Source organism: Herpailurus yagouaroundi, unplaced genomic scaffold, assembly GCF_014898765.1.
Source record: "Herpailurus yagouaroundi ecotype Mexico unplaced genomic scaffold, PumYag 140, whole genome shotgun sequence".
Taxonomy (NCBI): Eukaryota; Metazoa; Chordata; class Mammalia; order Carnivora; family Felidae; genus Herpailurus; species Herpailurus yagouaroundi.
The window spans coordinates 2,977,741-3,003,673 of record NW_024412395.1 but is presented as its reverse complement, the minus strand read 5'-3'; the positions used below and the strand labels follow the sequence as shown (position 1 = coordinate 3,003,673).

Genomic DNA, 25,933 nt, shown 5'->3' with positions numbered 1-25,933 from the left:
AAAGTCTTCAGAGAAAGGCTGAGCGGAGTCCTGCCAGGCTAGAAATCAACTGTCAAGTGGAGAGGAAGGGGATGGACTTTCTAAACAGAGGGAGCAGCATGCTATGCTCAAGACAGGCAACCTGGTTGGTTCCTGGACCCTTGAGAAATTCATTGTGGCTGAACTGCAGGACAGGTAGGGTGTGAAGTCATCTCACTTTGTACATGTTCACACGCATGTGATCTTGAGCATCACAGCATGCTAAACTCCTAAAGACACAAAATCCTAGAAATACTTTAATTGAACATGCCTGCCATGACCACCCAAGAAAGAAAGAAAGAGAAAGAGAGAGAGAGAGAGAGAGAGAGAGAGAGAAAGAAAGAAAGAAAGGAAAAAAAGGAAAAAAGAAAAGAAAGAAAGAAAGAAAGAAAGAAAGAAAGAAAGAAAGAAAGAAAGAAAGAAAAAGAAAAGAAAAGAAAAGAACAATTGAGCTTCCAGTTTCAAGTTCAAACTGATGCTGCAGCAACTTTGGTTCGGGTCAGTGAGGTGGTATCAGGCCTGACTGGCTAGCAGCTTCCTTCAGTTTACTCTCCAGGTTAGCTCTCAGAGCTGGGAAATTAGCACAGAGACCCCCTGCATCAAGCCAGGAATTTGAAGGGCTGTCCTCTCAGTGAAAGGTGGGCTCTGGCCACAGGGCCAGGAAGACAAGGACACTTGTCACTATCCATGACATATCCATGACATATCCATGGATAGTGACAAGCGTCCTTGTCTTTCTGGCCCTGGGTTTAAAAAAGTCTCCCTGAGAAATCAAAACCTGGCACATGTGCCACATGTGGATTTGTATTCAAATTGACACTGCCCATATGGTGTAGGAATGCCTCAGCTGAGAAATGATTGTCAGAAATGTGCCCAGGCCATTGATGCTACAGGCCTGGAGACATGCACACAAACAGTCCTACAGTGCAGGCATGTTTCCACAATTAAAGATCAAATTAATACAAAACAAATGAATATACACCAAGAACTTGAGATAACCAAAGAGTCTGAAAAAAATATATATTTAAAATATATTCAAAAGAAACGATAGGGGCGCCTGGGTGGCGCAGTCGGTTAAGCGTCCGACTTCAGCCAGGTCACGATCTCGCGGTCCGTGAGTTCGAGCCCCGCGTCGGGCTCTGGGCTGATGGCTCAGAGCCTGGAGCCTGTTTCTGATTCTGTGTCTCCTTCTCTCTCTGCCCCTCCCCCGTTCATGCTCTGTCTCTCTCTGTCCCAAAAAAAAAAAAAAAAAAAAAAAAACAAAACGTCAAAAGAAACGATAGAAACCATGATGCAAAAATAAGACACTATTAAAAAAACAGGCTGATTTGGAAGACACCAAATTAAAAATCATGAAGTAGAAAACTGTAATTATTGAAATAAGCAATTTGGGTTAGCGTTGAGGAGTGCGGGAATGGTGGAGAGTGATGGGAAGTGACTTAATGGATACAAGGCTTCTATGTGGAGTGATGGAATGTTCTAAACTTAAAGATTGTTTTGATGGTTGTACAACACTGTAAATATACTAAAGATTTTTAATGTGTACATATTGAATGAGTGAACTTTATGGTACACAAGTTTATTTCAATAAAGTTGTTTAAAAAACCTCAATGGACACATTAAAGAGCAAATTAGGCATACCTAGAGAGAATTAGTGATTGAAAAAATAGATTTGTAGAAATCATTCAAAATATAGCATCAAGGTATAAATAAATGAGAAATGTAAAAGAGAAGTCAAGATACAGAAAATCAGAAAACCAAATCTAGATCTAATAAAAGTCAAGGAGAGAAAAGGGAGAATGGAAAAGAAGCTGCAGTTAAAGCGACAAAAACTAAGAACTTGTCCCAAATCATAAAAGACATGAATCCACTCACAGAAGCATGGTAACCCCTAAGAGGATAAATAAAAATGAATCCATACCCAGATATCTTGTAGTGAGGTTGTAAAACACAACAAACAAGAAAATCAAAAAAGCAACTAGAAACATTATTTACCAACATTAGGACTGTCAGATTTCTTACTAGCAACAAAGAGGTCATAAAACAGTGGACTAACATGATCTTTAAAGTACCCTGGAGGGCCTCTGGGTAGCTCAGCTGGTTAAGCGTCAGACTGTTGATTATGGCTCAGGTCATGATCTCATGGTTCATGAGTTTGAGCCCCACATCGGGCTCTGTGCTGACAGCACAGAGCCTGCTTGGGATCTCTCTCTTCCTCTTTCTCCCCCCCTACCCCCCCAACTCACGCTCGTTCACTCTCTCTCTCAAAATAAGTTAATTAAAAGAAATAAAAGCTCCCTAGAAAGTTAATGTCTATATAGAATATGGACTCCTGTAACTACTATTCAGAATGACATTAAAAGACATGTTTGGCCAAAATCAGGCTGAGAGCATTTACCCTCACACTGATTCAAAGAAGGATCTTTGTGAAAAAGAGAACAAACCAGGAGGAAGGGAGGGAGAGAACAATAAGCAAATAAGCTGATAAAAATGTGAGTAAATCCATGCATCAACTGTAAAGTAACAACTAATATGTATGTATGTAGATGTGTGCATCCCTGGTAAAAACAGGGTCAAGCTGAAGTCCTGGACAAAAATAGCCTGAAAGGGAAGGGGGTTGGAACTCAGGAGCTGATAATATGATTAGAACTGAAGCGTTCCGTTGTCCTTGTGTTACTTAGGAGAGCTAAGACTTTAGTAAGACAATTGGAAGTATTCAGTTTTAAGGGTGACTACCTAAAAAATATATAGAAGGTACAACTTTCCAAGGAAGATGAAGGCAGAGCTGTAACACTCACTCCAATACCAGGCAGGTTGACACAGAAAAGCATGGCAAGCAGGAAATACATCTCCTTATGTCTCACTGAGGCTGCAGACTTGGAGAGCTGGCATCCTGTCTTACTCCTAGATCATTACAGGACAGCACTTAATGCAAGGAAGTTGCTCATTAAGTGATAACATGGGGGATTTGTCTTTTGTATATTTTTTTAAAGTAGTTAACCTATTTTGAGAGAGAGAGCAAGCAAGCAGGGGAGGGGCAGAAAGGGAGAGGTGGAGAGAGAATCCCAAGCAGGCTCCGCACTGTTCGTGCAGAGCCCAACGCAGGGCTCAAACTCACCAACTGAGATCATGACCTGAGCCGAAATCAAGAATCAGACGCTTAACTGATTGAGCCACCCAGGCACCCAAGTGTTTATTTTTGAGAGAGAGAGAGAGAGAGAGAGAGAGAGAGAGAGAGAAAACACAAGCGGGGGAGGGGCAGAGCAAGAGGGGGACAGAGGATCTGAAGAGGGTTCTGTGCTGACAGCAGAAGAGCCCCAAGTGCAGCTTGAATTCATGAACTGTGAGATCATAACCTGAGCCGAAGTTGGACGCTCAACTGAGCCACCCAGATGCCCCGCTAGTAGAGACAGATTTTTAAAAACAGAACTTATATTATACAGAAACTCAGGGGCACCTGGGCAGCTTGTTTGAGCGTCCCACTTTGGCTCAGGTCATGATCTTGAAGTTCATGAGTTCGAGCCCTGCATTGGGCTCTGTGCTGACAGCTCAGAGCCTGGAGCCTGCTTCGGACTCTGTGTCTCTCTTTCCTTGCCCCTCCCCCGCTTGCTCTCTCTAAAACAAATATTAAAAAAACACACACACACACACAAAACTCAGGGGTGTATAGAAAATGATATACATCTTTAAACCCCAGAAATTTGGAGACCAAATTTTGATTAATGGCCCGATTAGCACTACTGCTTTTGTTGAGTTAATCTTGCTGAAATCTTCATTTCAATGGCCTGTAGGACATTGGTGTTGGGAGCCAAGAGTTGTGCTGTTCAACACAGTAACCACTAGCCACTGGTGACTGTTTTCTTAAAATTAAAACTAAGTAAAATTTAAAATTTGGCTCCTCAGTCACACTAGCCTCAAGTGCTCAATTGCTACTTGTGGCTGGTAACTACCGTGGTGGACAGGGAATGGAATATTTCAGTCTTGCAAAGTTTCGTTGGACAGCTTTGACTTGTCATTCCAGATTCCCAGGTGTCTTCCGGACCATTTGTCCGGCCCTTCCACCTTATCTCATGGAACTGCTGCTCTTATTTTACTACTTCAGGTGCATTCTCACTTCTCCCTGCAGCTCCACACTAACCTTTCTCAAAATGGGGAATGTGTATTTAACATTTATTAAGTGCCTACTCAGTGCCATGCAATGGGGAAAGGAGTCACACATGACTGAAATCTGAATGTTACTCCAGGTTTGGTGGCTTACAGACCTGCCTTCACTGTCACCATTCACCTGGCTCTGCCTCTAGTCCCAAAGCGCCCTCCTGCTGACCGGAAGACTGCAGACACATTACTAGCAAGTGCTACTTGGGACCCAGATCTACCCAGGGTCGATCTTCATCCAGGGCTGCATAGAAGTATTCGTCAGGGTTCCTTGTGGAGACTTAATGGCAGTAATTACATGTATATTTTTCACAAGTGTCAGTTTAAACCCTTAATCGTAACTGCTTTCATAGAATACTAAATTATACCAACACTGGGTCTGACCTTGGCTCAGAACTCTTCCCCCCCAAAAATTGGAATTATGAACTGAGTATTAAATACCAGGAAATTCTGGTCGACTTTCCCAAGTGCAAAAATGCTACTTACAAAATATTATTTTTTTAAAGTTTACCCAAACTTTAAAAGTTTTGTTTATTCATTTTGAGGTGGGGAGGGGCAAAGAGACAGAGAGAGAAGGAATCCCAAGCAGGCCCTGCACGGTCACCACGGAGCCTGATGTGCAGCTTGAACCCACAAACCATGAGATCATGACCTGAAGTCAGATGCTTAACCCTAGGCCACCCAGGCACCTCCAGAACAAAGTGCTTTATTTTTAATTTTTTTAATGTTTGAGAGAGAGAGAGAGAAAGAGAGACAGAGAGAGAGAGAGAGAGAGAGAGAGAGAACGAGTGGGGGAGGGCAGACAGAGAGAGAGACAAAGAATCCGCAAAGCAGACTCCAGGCTCTGAGCCATTAACACAGAGCCCCATGCGGGGCTCAAACTTGTGAACCAAAAGATCATGACCTGAGCTGAAGTTGACGCTCAACTGACTGAGCCACACAGGTGCCCCAATAAAGTGTTTTTAAAAGTGCAAGCTTAAGTAATTTCAATGAAGCGTCAAGCTGCTTTCAACTGCTTCCTAGCAAAAATAGAGATGAAGCAAATATTACAAACGTTATGTTACATGTAGGTGATGATAGGTGATCAATGTACAGTCTTTGAGCTTCTCTGTTTAAACTTTTCATAACAAAAAGTAGAAAAAATGTCACACCACCGGCATATCCTGTGGGCTTCAGTAATTTTGTGCTTTTTGTACGTTTGTTCCTTTTTATTGCTAAATAGTATTCTGCCATTTGGATATAGATTTTGTTTATTCATCAGTTGGTGGGCATTCAGATTGTTTCCAGGTTTGGGCTATTATGAGTAACACTGCAACCACCATTCACGTGCAGGTCTTCATGTGGGCAGCAGTGGTTCTGTAAATAAACTTAAAACATTAATGCTTGATAAGAACAGCTTGTGCTGTTCAGGCTCCATTCAGGAAGGCTGTTTTTCAAACCTTAAGTTTAATAAAGTTTAATAAAACCAGAATGACTACAATCTTCAGAAAAGTTTCTTCCAGTTAACTTAGCTTTCTGATGATGGCTTGACAACATGACATCCCTGTTTTAATGCTCAGTAGGTTTTGTTTCAGCTTTTGCAAACACAGTACAGTGAGCCTCACCATGTGTCACAGATGATTAAAGATTATGCAGGGTCTCCTAATGATTCTGTAAGACGTGGTCTGGGACCGCACTGCAGAAAACAATGTCCAGCAGAACATTAGCCAGACTGAATCTGTAACATAGCATGACATCGCTTTTACAAATAGTTCCCTGATATGTTGTTCTTTTTTCCCTAGTACTTCTGATCATCTTACTACCATTCATCAGTGCCTAACTCTATGCTGGGCCCATGACATGCTTTGACATGCTCAGGCGGCTCACGGACTAATGGCACGTGGGCGGCAATGCACTGCTCCCTTGCCATATAGCACACGGGCCTAGACTGTCCCTTAGGTCTGCTTTTAGGTCTCTTCTTTCTGTGCCACTAGTTGGTGCCAAGCCACACGTGTTACTGCCTCTCTTTAAAAACAATTCTATGGGGGCGCCTGGGTGGCTCAGTTGGTTAAGGGGCCGACTTCAGCTCAGGTCATGATCTCGCGGTCCGTGAGTTCGAGCCCCGCGTCGGGCACTGTGCTGACAGCTCAGAGCCTGGAGCCTATTTCAGATTCTGTGTCTCCCTCTCTCTGACCCTCCCCCGTTCATGCTCTGTCTCTCTCTGTCTCAAAAAAAATAAATAAACATTAAAAAAAATTTTTTTTAAAATAAAAACAATTCTACGGATCCAAGTAATTTGGCTTTCATAGCCTGATACCAGTACCAGTGGCATGCTACCAAATTCCTACACTAATTTCTATGAAGCAAGCTAACTACCTATGTCTACTTGCTCATCTGACCGAGATGCTAATACGATCTAACGTTTATCGGGGCATAATAGACATTAGACACTAATTAGGCTCTTTTTAGCAATCTTCTCAAAATTATCTATAGAATACATACTATTAGCATCTACATTTTATAACCCAGAACACTGATGTGTTTCAAAGAAGGGAAGTTGCCAAGGATGAAAAGATGATTTCCTTCAAATACTAAATATCAGTGACTTATAAACTGTGTCATTTCAGAAAATGAAAGAATTTATAAAGTTTATTTTTGCCTTAGCCAGCACATATCAAACTATTTTATTTTTTAAGTAAACTCTACACCAAACATGAGGCTTGAACTCATGACCCCAAGATCAAGAATCATATGCTCTACTGACTGAGCCAATGAGGCACTCCAAATTATCTTACCTTTTAAAAGCTAACTTTGTTGGGGCCTCTGGCAAGCTCAGTCAGTAGAGCATAAGACTCTTGATCTCCGAGTCAGGAGTTCAAGTCCTACAATGGATGTGGAACCTATTTAAAACAAAACAAAACAAACTTTGTTGTCTCTCCAACCTTTTTTTGGATCATACATTCATCTGGAGCCAACAAGCGCTCTAAAGAAAAATCTCCAAATTGTGAAGAAAACAGGCATATTTCCTTTCAGAAATATCAAAGCTAGAATGTTTAGCTTTTTTTTTTTTTTCTTCAGTGACCAGTATCTGTGCCGTGGCTAAACCTCATTGGCTATGATACTGCAGTACACCCAGGTAGAATGTTTAGCTATTAAAGAGATTCCCCCAACTAGCGTCACATCAAGTGACTGCACTGTAGTGGCTCCCGAAGAGGCAGGCTCCCTCCTTCCAAGTCACCCTCATCAGAGAACACCTACTGAGTAGCAAGCCAGAGGTTTGGACTGGAATGTCCCATTCAAAGACTCTTCAAAGTGTTCAAACCTTCAAGTTTGGCCTATGAAGGAAAAAAATCTTAATTTGGGAGTGAGAAAATAGCGCTTAAGGACCACTGCCTCCAAACCTACATTCTGCAACAGTCCAAGAAAAAAGGCCAAGTACCCATCTACCTCAGGGCTATGGGCTCCATGATGCTTGGCAGTTATCCTCAGGTGTAACTGCTTTCCAGCAAGCTTCTTCCTGGACTTCCAGGTTAAGCACGATGCCAATGCTGTCTCACAGTCATGACTATCCTCCTTTCTTTAAGAATTTTAAATGACGATACAGATCTGGTTTAATTCTTCCTTTTGCATTTATATTTGGGGACCCCTGTTTGGGCTTTTTTGTTTGTTTTATTTTTTTAAGTGGGCTCCATGCCCAACATGGGGCTTGAACTCATGGCCCTGGGATCAAGAATTGTATGCTATACTGACCGAGCCAGCCAGGGGCCCCCCTTAATTCTTCCTTTCACATTGAGATAAGACAATTGCTTCCTATACCAGTTTTATACATTCTATTAGTTTTAAGAACTATAAACAGATTGAAATTATTAAACACGAAATCTTAGGAATCAAAAATAACACAGGAGCTAAAAAGATAAAATCTTAAAAAGGGGGCACCTGGCTGCATCAGTTGGTAGAGCATGCGTCAATTGATCCTGGAGTCATGAGTTAAAGTCCCATGCTGGGAGTAGAGATGACTTAAAAAATTTTTAGAAATACCACCGGGACCAAAACCGTGGTATGAGGTAGTCAACAGTGTAGCATATGAGCACATCACCCCATCTCACCCTTCTGAGAGGCAAGGTCAGGTTATCAAGGTCCACTAGTCAAGTCCGACACAGCAACCTACACCAAGTGTCTTCTGCCATACAATTTCTGTGTAAGTCAGCTCCAGAGACTGGGACAGTGGTGCTGGGCTGGGGTGTCGTGCCCTCAGCAGCAGAATGGTATCTGGAGATTAATACTGAAAGCTGCGCTTGGTCTGGATATCATCAAGAATCTGCTGCAGCTCCTCATCTTCAAACCGCCCCTCCAGGCTACGAGAAGAAAACCAAAAGAACTAAGTGTCTCAGTGACTGACAATGTTCCCGATCTCTTTTTAACACACTGATCTTTGAGCACCGCTGTGCCCACTTCTCCATTTACCTCTAAATGCTGACACCTTTACCCTTTCAGTTGTACTTCCTGCATGTCATTCCTTTTAGAAACATTATGAAGTGTTTCAAAGATTTAAAAAAGTATAGAAAATAAGGTAACCTTAATAGTTACTCCTACTTGATTTACATTTCTTTGATAAACACAACAGAACAAATTAATGAATGGCTCTGTGTATGCTCCCTATCAAAATACCTTCCCCAGAATTAGCCATTATGCTAAATTTGGTATTTATCATTTCTATACTTATTTTATACCTATTATCTATCTCTCAAGTCATATGCAGCACTGTTTTTACACTTTATAAGAAATGGCATCATTCTATATATATCCTTCTACAATTTTCTTCACTCCAAATTCATTTTGGTATTTGATGTTATTCCAGTTCATTAATTTTTTCATTGCTATATAAATGATTTTTTTATTCATGCCCATGTTTGACAGATTATCAAGTTCTGTTACCACGAACAAAGCAGTAATGAGCACTAGAATACATGCCTTCTTATGAACTGTATGAGCTGCTTTCAGGGCATGTACCCAGGAATGGTTTTTGGGTCAGTGTATAATCATCTTTGACTTTACTAGATGTAGCTAAATTGTTCTCCAAAGTGAGTGACTGTACTAATTTGCACTCCTACCATCAGTGTATGAAAGATTCAGCTGTTCCACATTTTTGCTAACAGTTGGTGTGCTATAAAACCATCATTTTCATACCCTGTTAAAAAAGGCACTCCATTCAATGCTGATGATATCAGTCCATATTTTAAATGCACACACCATTTAGACACACTAATTCTACTTGTAGGAATCTATCCAACATACAGAACTCAGCACAGCCGGTACTAACCTTGGGATCAGAGCCTTCGACTCCTCAGCAGTCTCTGGGCAAAGGTTGGCCAAACAGGCCAACTCAAACTTATGAAGCTTCTTCTGGAGCAACAAGCTGATCACGGAGTAGAGAACCAAAACAAACAAAAATCAAAGAATGATGACTAGGAAAAAGAGAACCCAAAGGTACTTAGCAAGAAAGGTAAGCAAGCAAAGCACTTGCAATCTTTCATATAGTTTGCTTGGCTGCCAAATCACACTTTCAGATCATTTCCTGTTCTGTTCCTGGAGAACAGGAAATTACAGTGAAATCAGACAGAGGCCACAAAAGTGAGCAGAGCACACAGGGCAAGAGAAGCCCTGTCATTTTAACTTTTGAAGAACCACCATATACGCCTTAAGGACTACACAACCTTTTCCTCAGGAATTTATTTTGTTGTTCTCTCCTCCCTTGTTTGGATATTGTGACAAGGAGGAAATTCTCTTTTAAACTTATCTACAAAATAAATATAGGCAAACCTTACTTTGTACAAATATGTGTGCAAACAGCATCTTATTTTAGATGCACAGTTCTAATTCAAATTGTATAAAACACTGTCAAATCCTATCTTGGTTTTTCACACATATAGCTCTTAAAAAGAGAGCTCATCCATGGTGAATTTGGTTTCAGAAAACACCTTAAACATCTGTTCGGAAACAAAACATTTACTGTGCGTATCATTCTATTACAAGCATATTAGTTATCACACAGAATTTAGAAAATACATGACAGATAAATAAAAGCTACCCATATCACTACCTAAACAAAATCAATGTTATTATCTTAGCGTATCATTCCAAACACTTTTCTGTTTTAGAATATTCACTCATACATTCATCACTTTTTGTCACTTAAAAAGCTATATCCATTTTCTAAAGAAAATATTGTAAACTTAGTTACTTGGGAAGAGGTTTCTAAAGAAGTGTAGTGTAGGTATGTGTGTGGAGGGGTTTGTTGTAAAATGAACATATACTCATAAACAATACAAAAGATACCAAAAAGGTGAAGATAACCTGAAATCCTACCCAGAAATAACTAGTATTAACTTTTCCATGGAGATCACCTTCCCCTCCTCTGTAATTTCTTTTTTAAAACAAATGAGTCATAACAAATGTCATTCTGTGATTGGCCTTTTTCCAATCAACAACACAGCTGTTTTCCTATTAGTACACACATAACAGCACCCTGAACATGGCACTCCACTAAAAGGCTGTGCCATAATTTATATATCAAATTTCCTGCTGGTGAACATTTCAACTGTTTCAATTATTCATTTTAAGTAACGCTTTTTGAACATTATGTGTACTTCTTTGTGTATTTGATCGATTACTGTGTGATTTAGTTTTGGTTACTGTGTATTTTTTTTAAAGATTTAATTTTTAAGTTCTATGCCCAACATGGGGCTTGAACTTACAACCCTGACATAGAAGGTTGGCTGCTCCACCAACTGAGCCAGCCAAGTGCCCCAATTACTGTGTGTTTTAAAGATAAATTCCTCTGGGGCGCCTGGGTGGCGCAGTCGGTTAAGCGTCCGACTTCAGCCAGGTCACGATCTCGCGGTCCATGAGTTCGAGCCCCGCGTCGGGCTCTGGGCTGATGGCTCAGAGCCTGGAGCCTGTTTCCGATTCTGTGTCTCCCTCTCTCTCTGCCCCTCCCCCGTTCATGCTCTGTCTCTCTCTGTCCCAAAAATAAATAAACGTTGAAAAAAAAAAAGATAAATTCCTGGAAGTCAAATTATCCAGAGGATATGAATGTCTTTAAGTTTATTTATTTTGAGAGAGAGAGGGAGGGAGGGTGAAAGGGATAGAGAGAGAGAACAAGCAGGGGAGGGGCAGAGAGAGAAGGGAACAGAAGATCCGAGAAGTGGGTTCTACGCTGACAGCAGAAAGCCCAGCATGGGGCTTGAACTCAGGAACTGCGAGATCGTGACCTGAGCCAAATTCAAGAGTCAGACGCTTAACCGAGTCACCCAGGAGCCCCTTTTTCTAATCTTTTCAAATCTACTTAGCTCTTCTACCATTTTTTGATTTCCTTGAAGATAAGCATAATTTCATGTGAATTAGCTAGCCATTTAAAGTTCTGATTCAAATCAAGCCTCTAATTGGAGACGGTGTCCATTTTCAAAAACTGGTGTCACCTCTTTCTTAATTATTTGCTGGGAGTTTTCAATATTAAGAGAATATTAAGGATACCAATTCTTTCCCTGTTTATACTTATATTTTGCATACGGCATTTTATTTGATGTAGGGGAGTTTAAAGATATTTATACAAATTCTTTTGTTTATTCAGTATTTATTTAGTGCCCACAATGAGTCTGACAGTGATGAATATGACCAAGTTCCTGCCCTCACAAAGCTTATATTCAACTGAAATCACTCAAGTTTCCCCACATTTAAAGTCCTACTAACCACAGCCAAAATAATACATATATTCACTCACATTGTCACATAACACTTTTATTCGCCATGGTTTATATTCCAATCCTTAATTCCTGAGGAATTAAATTCGGTGTAAGATATAGTGTTCAGGGGTGCCTGGGTGGCTCAGTCAGTTAAGTGTCCAACTCTTGGTTTCGGCTCAGGTCACGATCTCACAGTTTGTGAGTTTGAGCCCTGAGACAGGCTGTGTGCTGACAGGGCAGAGGCTGCCTGGCAATCTCTCTCTCCCTCTCTTCTCTGCCCCTCCCACACTCTCTCTCAAAATAAATAAATAAACCTTAAAAAAGGGGGAGGGGGTATGTGCCTGGGTGGCTCATTCGGTTAAATGTCTGACTCTTGGTATCAGCTTGGGTCATGATCTCAGTTTGAGGGACAGAGCCCCATGTCAGGCTCTGTGCTGACAGCATAGGGCCTGCTAAGGAATCTCTCTCTGCCCCTCCCCAACTCAAAATAAATAAACTTTAAAAAATGTGATATAGTGTTCAAACTTTGTTTTAAAGTATTTCCCCACTAACCTACAATGCCATATACTGGACTCACACAAAATATGATAGAATTGTATTTGAATTTGTTGTCATTTACGACAAATTCTTCTTCATTTTTCTTAGAAAATTTTTTCTGACAATTCTTACAATATTAAGATCATTTTATTAGGGCCCCCCCCCGGCCCCTCCATTTCCTTGAGGCTGCAGAATGGCACTAAATATATACAGTAATTTGGGGAGAACCAACATGTTTACAATCCTGAGACCATTTATTCACAAAGGTATAAGCCTACCTTCATCTACTCAGGTCACCTCACAGGCCCAACACTGCACACTCCCCTCCCATCTTTCCTCAGTGTGTACACCCACACCTTCTAGAACAGACTGTATACTTCAGATACAATTTTATCACCTTCATTTTCTGCACACTTAACATGTCAACATCTTTCATTTGCTACAATTTTTTTTAAATTTTTTTTTAACCTTTATTGATTTTTGAGACAGAGAGAGACAGAGCATGAATGGGGGAGGGTCAGAGAGAGGGAGACACAGAATCCGAAACAGGCTCCAGGCTCTGAGCTGTCAGCACAGAGCCCGATGCGGGGCTCGAACTCACGGACTGCGAGATCACGACCTGGGCCGAAATCAGACACTTAACCGACTGAGCCACCCAGGTGCCCTGCTACCACAATTTTAATAACAATATAGTAGTTCACCAAATGATTTACTACTTTATTTATTTAATTACTATTGAATATTTAGGTTGCTCTTCTTTTTTTTTCTTTTTACCATTGGCTATTAGAAATATCTCCCTGAAAAGCATGTGTATATACATCTTTTTTGTACACTTGCTTTTCCTAAGGACAGTACTTCTCAAACATTTTCTCTGGAACAGAGCAAACAAGTACCCCTAGGCAACCTGGGCGCATGGGCTCAAATGACTTTCTGCATCTACAAGTAGGGTTTTAAGTCTTGTAATTTAATTCAAGAATTTATACACAGTTTTTGTTTTACTCCACAGTATGCTGGTATCTGTTTGTTTTAATGTAGAAATGTTTTAAAATCACCTACCATTAAATTAAACTGCTACTTGAGGAAGATGTTTCTCCTGTGGCCTGCTATGTGCCCCAGAGCATCACTGTTTCCCAGGTTACATCCAACTCAATTTGAGAAGCAATGCCTTGGGAAAAAATGCTAAAATCCACCCTCTGAAAGGTACAGCTCCTGATTTATATTTACAAACATATAAAGATCTTGAGGGGAGCCTGCGTGGCTCAGGTCATGATCCCATGGATCATGGGCTTGAGCCCTGCGTCTGGCCCTGTGCTGACAGCTGGAGCCTGGAGCATGCTTCAGATTCCGTGTCTCCCTCTCTCTCTCTCCCCCTCCCCCTCATGCTCTGTCTCTTTCTCTCAAAAATAAATAAACATTAAAAACAATTAAAATTAAAATACAAAAAAAAAGATCTTGAAGACATTTCAGGTGAATAACAAATAAATAAGCCCATTTTATTAAAACAACCACCATCACAAATCACTTATGTGTTGTTTATAGGTGTATATATGTATGTGAATGCATGGAAAAGATCTGGAAGAATAACAAACTGCCAATAGTGGTTACTGTACAGGATGACCACGGGGATTTCAGGTACCGGAAAAGGTGATTGAAGAGCATTTTGGTGATCAAAGAGCCGTTTTTAAATTTCTGACAAAGACATTATTTTTCTTACATTCATGGTATAGATGATGCCCATTGGGTGCTGGTGCTGGTGGTGCTGGAGGCAAAAGTATTTTACGCTCAGACATCCACGAATTTGGATTAATAAAAACTTTCCTTTAGCACTCACCTGCGGACACTGGCAATAGTCTCTCTGTTTTTAAAACGACTGAAACGGGCTGTGTAATTTAAAGTTTTCATGAAGACCTCAGAAAGTTCCTGTTCATCCTCTGCACTCTCATTCTGTTGCTTTCGATGCTCCAGAAGCATGTGAACTTCTGAATTTAGTAGTGTCTCCGCTGTTTCAAACTCTATTTGTGAGAAGCACAAATGTCAGCTGAAAATATTCCTTCAAAAGACAGCTTCTAAATGTTCATTTTGCTTTCGAGATTAACAGCAAGTTTGCGTCCCTGCATAAATCCAGAGGCCTCATATCCCACAGCTTCACCTTCAGCCAGACCTGCCTACCACAAGGCACAGAAGAATTCATGAGACTAAAATTTAGTTCAGTGGGGCCAGACAGTTTCTAACATCAAAGAACCTGACCTGGACGTGCTATTAAATAATGACACGTCATTATCCTAATTAGGCCAGTTACTGATTCCAAAAGGGAGCCAACAATTATAACCAACAATTATTTCTCTTTAGCTTGCATGAGCTCCTAATGTAGTTCCATAATACTAATACTATACCCTCAATTTTAATAATTATTACACATTAGGGAGGGCCAAGGGTTTGGAAACACACAATAATGCACCCCCAATTCTATTTTAGTACCTGAATGAATCTATTATCTACTCATTCACCCAGATCACGTACTTGGCATTGGGCCTGAGGCCAGAAGTCCCTACTCCCTACCTTCCAGGTTTCATAGTCTTATGTAGTTTACCAACTAAACCTATTTCAAATATTTACCATCACACAAATCTCCTGCCCTTGATACCTATTTATTTTTTTAGTTTCAAGTTTCTTAAGTTCTAGTGAGTTAACATACAGTGTAATACTAGTTTCAAGTATATAATTTAGGGATTCATCACTTATACATGACACCCAGTGCTCATTACAAGTGCCCTCCTTAATACCCATCACCCATTTAACTCATCCCCCCGGTCCCACTTCCCCTCCAGCAACCTTGTTTTTTTTTCCTGTAAAGAGTCTGTTTTCTGATTTGCCCCTCTTTTTTTCTTTTCCCCTATGTACATCTGTTTTGTTTCTTAAATTCCACATATGAGTGAAATCAGTGTCTTTCTCTTATGGCACTTAGCATTATACTCTCTAGCTCCATCCATGTCATTGTAAATAGCCAAGATTTCAATCTTTTTATGGCTGAGTAATATTCCACTGAGTGTGTACGAGTGTGTATGCACACATATATATTATATATATATGCACATGCCACATTTTTATCTATTCATCATGTGATGGACATTTGGGCTCGCTCATTTAAAATAATCCTCATTCAGGGCGCCTGGGTGGCTCAGTCTGCTGAGCATTTGACTTAGGCTCAGGTCCTGATCTCATGGCTCATGAGTTCGAGCCCCACGTTGGGCTCTGTGCTGACAGCTCACAGCCTGGAGCCTGCTTCAGATTCTGTCTCCCTCTCTCTCTGCCCCTCCCCCACTCATACCATGTCTCTGTCTCTCAAAAATAAATAAACATTTAAAAAAATTTTTTTAAATAATCCTGTCGGTTGAGCATTTGACTTTGGCTCAGGTTATATATAATCTCACGGTTCATGAGTTCAAGCCCTGCATGGGGCTCACTGGTATCAGCCTGACAGCGCAGAGCCTGCTTCAGACCCTCTGTCCCCTCTCTCTCTGCCCTTGCCACACTTGCTCTCAAAAATAAAAAATAAACATTAAAAAAAATCCTCTTGGAGCACGTGGGTAGCACAATCAGTTAAATGTACAACTCTAGATTTTGGCTCAGGTCATAATCTCAAGGTTTGTGAGTTCAAGCCCCACGCTGGAGTCTACACTGGCAGCATGGAGCCTGCTTGGGATTCTTTCTCTCTGCCCTTCCCCTGCTTGTGCCCTCTTTCTGAAAACAAACTTAAAAAAAAATTATAATAATCCTCATGAACAGTAAGAATACCAGTAAGCAGTCTTTAAAAACTAGTTTTAAAAGAAATAAATAAAAAAACTAGGTTTTTTCCATAATATATGGCGAACTTTCCCTATATTTTCAGAATAACATTATCTCCTTGGGAAACCAGTGTCTCCCTTGCATCCCACAGGAACATACATTCCTAATAATTATTATAAAGTATTAGAGCTGGTTTCTGCCTTTTCTTTATCAGGGAGTTCCTCCAGAGTAGGAACCATTCATAAACATGGATTCATGTTTCTAATCCCACACTGATGAAGACTAATGAGGAAAACCCAAAATTACATGCAATTTAGCATTTCCATGGGATCTGGGTATGTTTACTCTCGGGAAATCACTAATACCACTATCAGAGGGGTGGCCCCCCTCTCTCGGGCCAGGTGACAAGAGCTCCACTCTGCTTCCACAACAGTCTGTGCTGGGGGAGGGTGGCAGCAGGAGGAAACAGTATTTTTACTTGCAAGGTTCTCATTACTTCTGAATCTAAAAGGCACCAAAAAGCTATTTTCTACTCGAGGTCAGCAGAATTTGAACAAGAGGAACTCAGAGCCAATTCCAGCCCAGATCACTGCCTGTTACTCACTGGTGAAGTGATGTACAAGTGAAGAAACTACTGCTTTCAAAGCAATGAGCTGAGAAAGCAGTAAATATTAGGAGCATAGGACTCCACATCTCTGAAGTGACAGTCACAAGTGACATAAGAGAAAAAAAAGCAGCAGCAGCTAAAAAGTGGGTTAATCTCAACTTCTGAGGCTGCATTGATACAGACTCAGAAAATGGAAATCAGGGGCATCTGGGTGGCTCAGTTAGTTAACCATCTGACTCTTGGTTTCAGCTCAGGTCATGATCTCACGGTTTCTAAGTTCCAGTCCATGCTGACACTGCAGAGCCTGTTTGGGATTCTCTTATTCCCTCTCTCTGCGCCTCCCCCACTTGTGGGCAAGCTCTCTCAAAATAAACAAACTTAAAGAAAAAAAAAGAAAATGGAAACCAATAGGCTAAACAAGAATTACTAGTAAGAATCATCTCCATGTTTGTTACAGCTATTGCTGCTTTTAAGGCTCCTGGAAAATTGGCCAAGTAAGATATGCCTCCCTTTCCATACCAAGCAAAATTTACCTGTTAAATGTAACAGAACAGAACTGTCAGAACACCAGGAAGTCACCTGTTCCTATTCTTTACTGAGGGTAATGTCCAAGTACTATTTATACATCACTTTCACTCCTTTCAAACAATGAAAGGTCAAAGCAGCCAAACTATGCATGTTACTCTTCCTCTGTACTGATCTTTTAAGAACCATAGCCACAATTTATTAATCCAAATTATTTATCAATTCATCCAAATTATTTATCAATTCCTTCCTATAAGAAGGAAAAATATTCCTTGACCAGTACCTCAACTGGGAATTTTCTTTTTTATTAAAAAAAAAAAAATTAATGTATGTTTATTCTTGAGAGAGAGCGAGAGAGGGAGTGCGCACGCGTGCACAAGCAGGGTAGGGGCAGAGAGGGAGATACAGAATCCGAAGCAGGCTCCAGGCTCTGAGCTGTCAGCACAGAGCCTGATGCAGGACTCGAACTCAGAAACCATGATATCATGACCTGAACTGAAGCTGGACACTTAACTGAGCCACCCAGGGGCCCCTCCACTGGGAATTTTGAGGACGCTTCATTACAAACATTATGATAAAGGTAGCAATTTCAGATGGTCTTCTACTACAATATTTTCTCTCTAGTACAAAATATTCTAGGGGATTTCTTTAATTGAGGGAGGGAGGGACTGGGATCATACAAACATTTTTGGAAAAAATGGCTTACTTACTAGTTTTTTCAGTAGAATTGCTGTTAATTATATCACATGGATAAAGGACAAATTGTATTTTCAGGCAAACATGCTGTGAAAACTACCACTACAAACTCTCAGATGCTTTCAGTTGCCTCATGCATTCTTTCTGTCCTACAATGAATTAGCACGCATTTGTTTGCTTGCTATCTACAGCAAAGGCTTTCCTTAACTTTTAAGTACTTACTGTTGTTTCTATACATCTTCACATTTTTTTTTAAGTCAAGTCTACCCCCAAAATAGGGCTTGAATTCACAACCCCCAACATAGAGTCAAATGTTCTACTGGCTGAGCAAACCAGGTGCCCGCATCTTCACATGTTCTAAACTACATAATAAACACTGTGTCCACCCCCCCAAATATGAGCTGAGAAGTTAAAGATAAGAGATATTCAGAACTCTGACATACCATTACTTGACAGAATCTAAGATCTAATTATACCAAATTCAATAAAATTTTCATGTGTACCAGATGCTACTTGCCTTTATCAAAACAAATATTTTCAGAGTGTAAAAAATAAAAAGGACCTAGATAAAACCCAAGTACAAGTACAATAAGCTTTATCATACTTTAAGAAAGCATCTCTGTCTCAGTTATTACACTTAAACACACACATACACACACACACACACACACACACACACACACACACACACACACATTCTATTCTGCCAAAAACTTCTATGAAGCTATCCTATGGAAATTTGACCTTGAGCCTATGAAATAAAAAACTGGAAGCCACCTATATGCTTATCAACAGATAAATAGTATTATGGTAAACCACTAAGTATATCCGGCCCTTTAAGAGAATAAGACAGGAGTGCCTGGCCGGCTGAGTCAGCAGACCAAGCAACTCTTGACCTCCAGGCCATGAGTTCAAGCCCCACGATGGGCCTGGAGTTTAAAAACAAAACAAAAACAAAAAAGTTCTACACAATATATTGTCAAAAAATTTCTTTATTAAAAGAAAATTTTTTTTAATGTCTATTTATTTTTGAAAGAGAGAGACAGAGCACGAGCGGGGAGGAGCAGAGAGAGAGGGAGACACAGAACCTGAAGCAGGCTCCAGGCTCTGAGCTGTCAGCACAGAGCCTGACTTGGGGCTGGAACTCATGAACTGTGAGATCATGACCTGAACCGAAGTCGGACGCTTAACTGACTGGGTCACCCAGGCACCCCTACCGTCAAAATTTTTAAAGGCTGTAACACTTCTTTTGTATAATCTCATTTTTACAAAGAAAAATAGTGTATGTATATATTAATAAATAAACATAAAATTAGTCTGGAAGGATAAGCACTAAATTGTTTACAGTAGTTTCCTCTGGGTGAAAAGGGTGTAGAGTTTCAGTTTTTATCGTGGATATAACAATTTTAAAATTATTGGGTAATTTTAAGGTTATTGTTAAGGTGGATACTATGAAGATTTAGTTTGCATTTTCCACTATCTGTAAAATATGGTTATTTTAAAATCTTAAGCTTCTTGCCTATTTTTGGCTTCTAAATTACAAATAAAGTACATCAGCTAACATTAACAACTCAGGCAACAGATGTTGGTGACAATGTGGAGAAAGAGGATCTCTTTTGCACAGCTCATGGGAATGCAAACTGGTGCAGCCACTCTGGACAACAGTATGGAGGTTCTACAAAAAATTAAAAATAGAACTACCCTACGACCCAGCAATTACACTACTAGGTATTTATCCAAGGGATACAGGTGTGCTGTTCCGAAGGGACACATGCACCCCGATGTTTATAGCAGCACTATCAACAATAGCCAAAGTATGGAAAGAGCCCAAACGTCCATCAGCAGATGAATGGATAAAGAAGATGTGGTATATGTATACAATGGGGTATTACTCGGCAATCTAAACCAATGAAATCTTGCCATTTGCAACTACGTGGATGGAATTGGAGGTATCATGCTAAGCGAAATTAGTCAAAGACAAAAATCATATGACTTCACTCATATGAGGACTTTAAGACACAGATGAACACAAGGGAAGGGAAGCAAAAATAACATAAAAACAGGGAGGGGGACAAAACACAAGAGACTCTTAAATATGTAGAACAAACAGAGGGTTACTGGAGGGGTTGTGGGAGGGGGAATGGGCTAAATGGGTAAGAGGCATTAAGGATTCTACTCCTGAAATCATTGTTGCACTATAACCTAACTAACTTGGATGTAAATTAAAAAACTAAAGTTAAAAAAAAAAGGGGGGGGGGGGGAATTACAAATAAAATACACCACACTGCACAAAGGAAGTTCCCTGACAGTAAAATGTGCTGTACTTGTAGGTAGTCCTCTGACAAAGGCTCTCCTTGACCCAAACTCTAGCCAGGCTCCTGAGCCCTCCTTTTGGGACTCAACCTTGGCCCAGAAAGACTTTAACAAAACACTAACATAATTTCTAACAGCTCAAGGCCATGTTCCTAGGATGACCTTAGCCCCTTTAAAGCTCCTGCCTCTGAAAACCAAGTCTGCCCAAGAAATTTACTGTTTGTCCCAGCCAACACCTGAAGGTAGGGACTCCGTCAGTTCACAGTAAGAGCTGTGGGAGAGGAGAAGTCTAACTCTTGCAAGCGCCAGTTAACAAAACCAAATGGGTTTCAAATCGACCAACCCCCCCTTCCCGGTTTTTGTAATTTTTCACTTCCCTGATCCTATGGAGACCCCACTCACCTCCTCCCCATTTCTTTATTCTGCCTATAAAAGGCCCAGTCACTCTGCACACATCGGAAGTTCAGTCCACGCTAGTCTCTTTTTCCTTTTGCAACCTTACATTACCTTTTTTTTTTTTTAATAGGCTCCTTGCCCATTGTGGGGCTTGAACGCATGACCCTGGGATCAAGAGTCGCATGCTCTACTGGCTGAGCCAGCCAAGCGCCGTTGGAATGGCACATTAATGATTAATGATGATGTCCTTACCACTTTAACTAGTGTCGCTTTGTTCATCCTTGCCACATTCCTGCAGCACTTCGCAGTTTATCGGGTAAATTACTTAAACGAGTAGCAAGAGGCTGCTCAGGGGTGGCGTGGAGCGGGGCGCCCACGGTTCCAAGGCAGCAGGCGTGGAATCCGACTGGCCCCTCTAGAGGTACAGTGGCCGTGCGGGCCCAGGCCCCTCCCACGGCCGCATCCCCCATCCTCCCTGCCAGTCTCCTAGCCGGGAACCCGCCCAGCTGTCCGCCGCGGCCTCGGGCGAGGCACGGGGCGACGCCAGGTTTGCGGCGACCACGCGGGACAGCGGGGGCAGTCGCGCAGCCCCAGCCCCACCTTTGGGAAAGATAAGCTGTGAGGCATCCTCCTCTACGTCGCCGGCCCGCGGATCGCTACCTCCGGCCGCCATAGCCACGAAACGCCACACCACGTCGCGCGTCCCACTCACACCGCCGGAAGCGGAAGCGCGGGTCCCGGCCACGGAAGGGGCGTGGTCGCAGAGGATGGGGTGGGCTTCCACCCGGAAGCTGGTGGGGGTGGCGCGGCTCTCTGGGATGCCCAGGCGGACAAAGGCGACGGAGTCCCGGAGCTTTTTGGGGAGTCGAGGGTCCCTTTGTCGCGCGTCCTCGGACTGGTCAACTGACCTTTCTGAGCCTCAGCTTCCTCGCCTGTCGTAAGGCCTGCTTCCTAGAGCCGGAGGAAGGATTAGATGAAACGCGGGAACCCTAGGAACTCCTCTTGATGGAAAGCTGGGTTAGTGACGCCGAAAACACAGTGGAATTTCTTTGAACGCTTAAGTATTTTAAAAAATGTGATCGATTTGTAGTGAATTATTCTGATACTTCTGAGCACGTGGGAAGTGATACTGAGAGACCTTTAATACATCTGTTGGAACGTTTGGATGATACACAGAAATGTAAGCAAATGAAAAACGATGCTGTTTTCGGCTTGAGAGAAAATAGAAGATTGTACAACAAAGGAAGGAATTAGTGCATTATTTGTCTCTGTGGTGAACAGTGTTTAGTTGTCCTTTAAACTGTGTTTACAAATGATGAATTAAGGGGCGCCTTGGGTGGCTCAGTCGGTTAAGCCTAAGACTTCACATGTCATGATCTCCCAGTTCATGGGTTCCAGCCCCACATCTGGCTCTCTGCTGTCAGAGCAGAGCCTGCTTGGGACCCTCTGTCCCCCTCTCTCTCTTCCCCTCCCCTGATCACACGTGCTCTCTCTCTCACACACAAAAATAAATCAACATTAAAAATATATATATTACTTGACAATATGTAATCTGTGTTCTTTTGATTTATAAATATAGTAATTTTTACAAAATTAATTTGCTGTATATCTGTATTTCCAGAAGAAAATTACTGGGTAAAATAATATTAGGTTACATAGCATAGGCAGACTGTTTGAAAATGTTTTCCTACATGGTTCATTGGATGCGCAGGACAAATGTCCTGATGAGGAATCTGAGGACATGCAGCAGCTGGGTGTGGGAAATGGGCCTGGAACTCAGTATAGGCCTTCTTCCATCTGTCCAACCAACAGGCCATTAAGAGCACCAAATACCTACTGGACCTTACCATGTGCTGACCCAACATCAAGCTGGATACCCAACACTTGGTATCTTCTATATACACACAGCAGGAAAGAAGTGAACAGGTGAAGAAAGTAAGGAGAGAATTAATGCACACTGTGATGTTTGCAAGGTGGATGGTCTACAACATTTTCATTCAGGAAACATTTATAAACACTCATGTGGAAAGCCCTGGGGTTAAAAAGATGATTCAGTCATAAATATGTCACCACAAGATGACCAAAAGCAGCTGATGCAAAATCTGGACTTATTTTCCATAATAAAAGACAGAAAATGGCAAGTGGTCAGAGAAAAGAAAGTGAAAGAAAATGCTATAGAAAGACTCGTAGTGCGGCGCCTGGGTGGCTCAGTCGGTTAGGCGTCTGACTTCAGCTCAGGTCATGATCTCACAGTCTGTGAGTTCAAGCCCCGCATCCGACTCTGTGCTGACAGCTAAGAGCCTGGAGCCTGCTTCAGATTTTGTGTCTCCCTCGCTCTCTGCCACTCCCCTGCTCATGCTCTGTCTTTGTCTCAAAAATAAAAACATTAAAAAAAAATTTTTTTTTAAGATACATAGAGAAAAAAGTTACTTGTGGTTGGGGGTAGGTGAGTCACAAGAGATCTGAGGAGCAGGGGTGGGCACTGGAACTGTTCTTTAACATTTAGTCAAAACAGATGGGGGGTAGTAACATGAATGAAATTATCAGGTACATAAGAGGAATATTCACTCTGAGGTAAATTCATATTTCAATTTCCTTAAATGTCATTTTCATCATATAATTCTTGGGAAATGAAGGAAAACACTATACAGAACTTACGCAAACACGTTTGCTGTAATACATATTTTATTAATGTTGCTCTACATTTTTTTCAACCAAAATAGTAATTTATAACTTTTGTAACCTTTTGGTCTGCTTCTCAAAGAATCTCTTGTAGACTGAATCACTAATGTCTTTCCTGGACCCGGGTATTCTGCCATTAATATAGTATGCTGATATGTTTCCCACTTCTCCCTATATTCAAAGTTAATGTTAAGAATTTCCCAATTTCATCTATTCTCTCAAAAATTAAAAAAAAAAAAAATCTTGGCACCCGCTGCTGGAAGTCGCCTGGTAAGTGTACAAAGGAAACCAAAGGAATAAACACGTGACCCCCTCCCTTTCACTATTAATACAATCTCTAGAGATACAACGGAATGGGGATGTGGGGATGTGGGGAGGTTATGTAACTGTGCAAACCACCCTTGCCTTCCAGGTACAACAACTTCCTGGAGGCTGCCCTGAGAGTCCCACTCTTGGATTCTAAAGCCCGTCTGGGCAGTTGTGCCCTGTGTTGGAACTGTTCTGAAAAGCCCTCTTGAGGGCTTGAGGTCAAGCTGGGCTTACTTCAGCACCCACCCCTTTCAGAAAGCCTGTCCTGACCTGAAGGTCTGAGCATAGTTATGCTTCCTCCTCCCACATGTCCAGAGTAGCTTAGGGGTCCCAGAGGTTTTGATACTTGCCCAGTGGTCCCCATCTACATCTGACATTGGATGACAGTCCAGATAGTTATCCAGCCATTGCAACAGTACACTGGGGCCTCGGCAAAGCCTTCCTGGCAGGTTACCTTGGAGGTTCACAGCCCTGTCACAAAGCAGAATGTTTGGCTCAGAGTAGTAACTAGCTGTCTGGCTCATAAATGGCAGAACCAAGATTTGAGCTCAGGCCTAGCAGACTGCCAGCCTAAAGATTCCAGTATCAGCATCCTTGGTTACTTATTTGGTCAGAAACCAGGGTGGGATCAAAGAAGGAATGGCCATACTGGGGATGGCAGGTGGGAGGCTGGATTCGCAGCAGGAACCTGAGCAGCTGACAGGATGAATTTGAAACCTCTCTCTGCTGTTTGGTTCCCCTAGCAATAGGTACAGTCTTGAAACTGGAGGGGTCACTTATTTTTTAATTTGCTCTAGCATACAGAACCTCATGGAAACAAAGTAAGCAGAGGGAAGAGATCCTAAAATCCTTGTCAGAGCTTCATTTCAGAATGAGGAAAACACTCAGAAGGGACAGCACTTGCATTACATTCCTCAGGACACTACTATGGTTCTTTGTGCAGTGTTGGTTCAGAGTCAAGTCCTTCAAGTATCTCAAAGCCAGGTCTTCAATCGAGGTCAGACCCAGAGTGATCTGGAAGAAGCTTTAGAGCACTTACCCCACCTCCACTTCCACAAGAAATAGCCCTGCCGATCTCTGATCAGGTGGCTTAGTTCACATTTCAAGACTATAGGGACAGCTAAAATAGCAAATGTTGGGTTATGCACGTTTAACTACCACCACCTACCACCCACCCCCCAATCCCAAAAACCCACAATGATGTGGCATCCCATGCTGTTTAACTGCAGGCGATAGTATAACACACAGCAATTTCTAGAACCAGAATTTCTCTTTAAGAAACAGAGAATCCCTTTCACACCCTGCAGTGTTACTACCAATTTCTGTGTTTAACCAGTTGCTTGTAGTCTATTTCCAAATTATCCAGCCCTGACAGCACGTTATACCTGTAGCCACAGGCTTATGAGTTCTGCTAAGGGTAAGGGCCGCAGAACTGGGTATCTTAAAAACAAAACAAACAAAAAACCATCCTTGCAAATAAAGATTTAAACTTAAGACAGACAGTCCAAACACATGTGTATTTGTATGTTTGAAAAACTGTTCTGGGCCATTTTCTTCAAACACTTCGCCTCTTTTCTGGGCCGTCCAAAAGTAATGAATGTTTCCCTTTAAGGTTAGACAACACCAAGAGGCACCTGGGTGACTCAGTTAAGCATTCAACTCTTGGTTTTGGCTCAGGTCACGACCTCAGAGCCCCACGTCAGACTCTGTGCTGACAATGTGGAGCCTGCTTGGGGTTCTCTTGCTTTTCCTCTCTCTGCCCCTCACTGGTTCATGCTCTCTCAAGATAAACAAACTTAAAAACAAACAAACAAACACAACATCGTTAGACCACACCAATATGTCCCAGGGCTTTTGCTTGGATTAAGGTCACCCAATGATAGCTTCAGTTAGAGCATTACTGCCCTGACCCCTTGCTTTTAGCTTTTTTGATAATATCAGTTATAAAAGAAAATCTGATGAAAACTATGAACCTTCTTTCTAGAAAAATCCAAATTTTAAAGGGTTCATGAACCTCAGTTCAGGAAATTTGGTTCTAAAAAGCCAGTGGCACTGCTACCAGCCCCACAAAAAAATGCAAGTGTAAATAAAAAAATACAATGAGGATCATGATGGACACCATGCAACCATGCTGGCTGACTGAACACCATCTGCTGGCTCAGTCCAAAGAATGTGTGAATCTTGGTCT

The 25,933-nt window shown here is 41.6% G+C and overlaps 1 protein-coding gene across 1 annotated transcript; it reads right to left on the bottom strand.

The window, feature by feature from the left end:
* Positions 1–7,222: 7,222 nt before the first annotated feature.
* POLR2D (RNA polymerase II subunit D) lies at positions 7,223–21,482 on the bottom strand. Its single transcript, XM_040474733.1, has 4 exons — positions 21,355–21,482; positions 14,263–14,443; positions 9,473–9,568; positions 7,223–8,507 (listed from the first exon to the last, which is right to left on the bottom strand). Exons 1-4 carry the CDS (start codon positions 21,425–21,427, stop codon positions 8,429–8,431), a joined length of 429 nt encoding a protein of 142 aa, XP_040330667.1. The 5' UTR covers positions 21,428–21,482; the 3' UTR covers positions 7,223–8,428.
* Between the last annotated feature and the right edge of the window lie 4,451 nt (positions 21,483–25,933).

Bases quoted from the DNA above. Each gene is read 5' to 3' on its own strand.
- POLR2D (XM_040474733.1), bottom strand. From the start codon at position 21,427: ATGGCGGCCGGAGGTAGCGATCCGCGGGCCGGCGACGTAGAGGAGGAT. The intron at 14,444-21,354 runs GTGGGGCTGGGG...TCTCACAAATAG, and splicing joins ACAGCTTATCTTTCCCAAAG to AGTTTGAAACAGCGGAGACA. The intron at 8,508-9,472 runs GTTAGTACCGGC...TTCTTCTCGTAG, and splicing joins TCGAAGGCTCTGATCCCAAG to CCTGGAGGGGCGGTTTGAAG.